Raw genomic sequence first — 1,991 nt, 5'->3', positions numbered from 1 at the left:
ATTTTGGGAATGATGAGGGCAACAAATGTATAGATGTGCTTTACACAATTGATCTATGTATTGTGATGAATTTTATGAGCCCCAATAAATTGATTAAAAATAAATAAAAGCAACTTTCAAAAGGTATATATGTAAAGGTATATTAGTTATCTAACACTCAGAAAATGCAGGTAGACAAAAATAAATAAAAAATTAAAGAAACATATTTTATATTTGAATACCTCTGGACATAAATTGCTTGAATTCATTTTATAACAATGTGAGGCTTTTTATGAAGATCTACAGTTTGCTGCTTTCACAACTCAGTCTCATTTTCAAAGTAATATTTCCAAGTCCATAACGTTTATAAATGGAAAACTATCCAATTTAATCTCATCAGGACTCACAGTTTTAAGGATAGGTAACACAGTCAAGAGTGAATAGAATTTTTGGGTAATATCTATTTTCCTGTGGTTATCACAATACAAGAATTTATTAAGTAAACCAATCTTTTTCTTTAGGTTTAAAGGTTGAACTTCAAAATAAGAGGAAATCCCCTTAGGAGACTTTAATATTCTCTTTTCCCTTTTCTAATTGTTGCATTCTTGAATTTTGGAAGTAGAAATAGCAAAAAATAGGATATAATATGGAAGGATTATTTTTAACATATCCTTTGGGATATTGCCAAATAAGAGAGATCTTTAGGTCTCTGTTCAAAAATATTTTTAACTATGTTAAAGTTATTAAATAGAAATCATATCCTATTTAATCATATGGGCAGATTAGTAATTCTCATTTTTAACTTGGAATAATATTTTCTTTAATTTTACTATGAATTTTGAACATCCATATTTTTGAAATTTTAAATAATTTTATGAAATATATTCGCTGAAATTTTAGCTATTAAAACTGTTGTTCCTTCTTAATTATCATAATTAAACTAAGAACATTCACACATAAAAAACATGTTGTCTTCTACCTTATTGTAAATTTACCCAGTACTTATAGGAATTTCTTCATAACTAATTGATTATTTCATTACCAAACAATTAATTAAATGTACCATAAAAATAATTTAATATCGATTACTTTACTTTTTATACAGTCCATAAATTATGTTATAATTGGAGTTTTATTTAAAAAGTGATATGTGGAATTAAATTATTCTAATTTCTTTTAAAGTACAAATTATCAAAATTTTTGAAAAGTGGAATAAAAGTTGTTTCTGAAATGTTCACTTCCTTTTGAATTTCATTCTTGAATATCATCATTTTTACGAAGAGAAATCCTAACTTTCATTTTTAGAATACCCTAAAATTCTATCTGCTCACTTATTTCTTATTCATTAAAGTATTAAATAGGCTAGAAGATTATTTCATATAATTTATACCCCATTTTCTCCCTAAGAATTATTATTTTTCTTTGAATACAATAAACTGAATTTCAACTTTTCAAGACATTACCAAGTGTAATAAACTTTTTAATTCAATTAAATGGGTAATTGGCTATCAAAACCAGTCATTCAATTTGTAAACAGTAAATGTAGAGGTAAAGATTTGACTTACTTTTAGTTTCTGTTACTTTTTTGCATACAGTTATGAGCCACAGTTTGCTTAAACAAGTCTTCAAGCCTAGATTGATCACACAACATGTGGGCGAGACTCTTCCAAAGACAGTTCAAATACCCGAGTTACATGAGCTGCTTTGTAACTTACCATTCTGGTGGAGGGCACTGATCCCTTGTCAGAAACCGTGCCAGCAACTTGATGCAGCTTCTGACCCCGTGCTGTGCAGCTGGACAAGTTACGGCAGTCGGATTTGCATATCATGCAACCAAATTAAGAATTCAAAGGAGCAAGAATAATGTATTCAGCCAAACCTCCAAGTTAGATTCACAAGAAAGGGGACTTCCTATGATGTGCAAACTCAAAACAAATGACTCACTTCACAGAAAACATATTTGTCAGATAGCTGTTGAGCATACTAGTGGGGAAGTAATTTCACTCGTTATC

General features: G+C 28.9%; 1 protein-coding gene across 2 annotated transcripts in view; it reads right to left on the bottom strand.

The window, feature by feature from the left end:
* The window catches only part of SUCNR1 (succinate receptor 1), an 8,061-nt gene extending 6,322 nt beyond the window's left edge, over positions 1-1,739 (bottom strand). The window contains exon 1 of one of the 2 annotated variants that reach the window (XR_006680794.1): positions 1,545-1,603. Coding sequence is in view for 1 of the 2 variants with exons in the window: in XM_013006260.3 (XP_012861714.3) it covers positions 1,695-1,697 (3 nt within the window). In the remaining variant the exon portion in view is untranslated. Of the gene's footprint in view, positions 1-1,544; positions 1,604-1,694 lie in introns of those variants that run through there. The other variant, XM_013006260.3, reaches the window with a different exon arrangement.
* Positions 1,740-1,991: the final 252 nt, after the last annotated feature.

The sequence above is a fragment of the Echinops telfairi genome, unplaced genomic scaffold (assembly GCF_000313985.2).
Source record: "Echinops telfairi isolate 266 unplaced genomic scaffold, ASM31398v2 ScPeMD7_7421;HRSCAF=8459, whole genome shotgun sequence".
NCBI lineage: Eukaryota > Metazoa > Chordata > Mammalia > Afrosoricida > Tenrecidae > Echinops > Echinops telfairi.
This window is presented reverse-complemented; position numbering and strand designations above follow the sequence as displayed.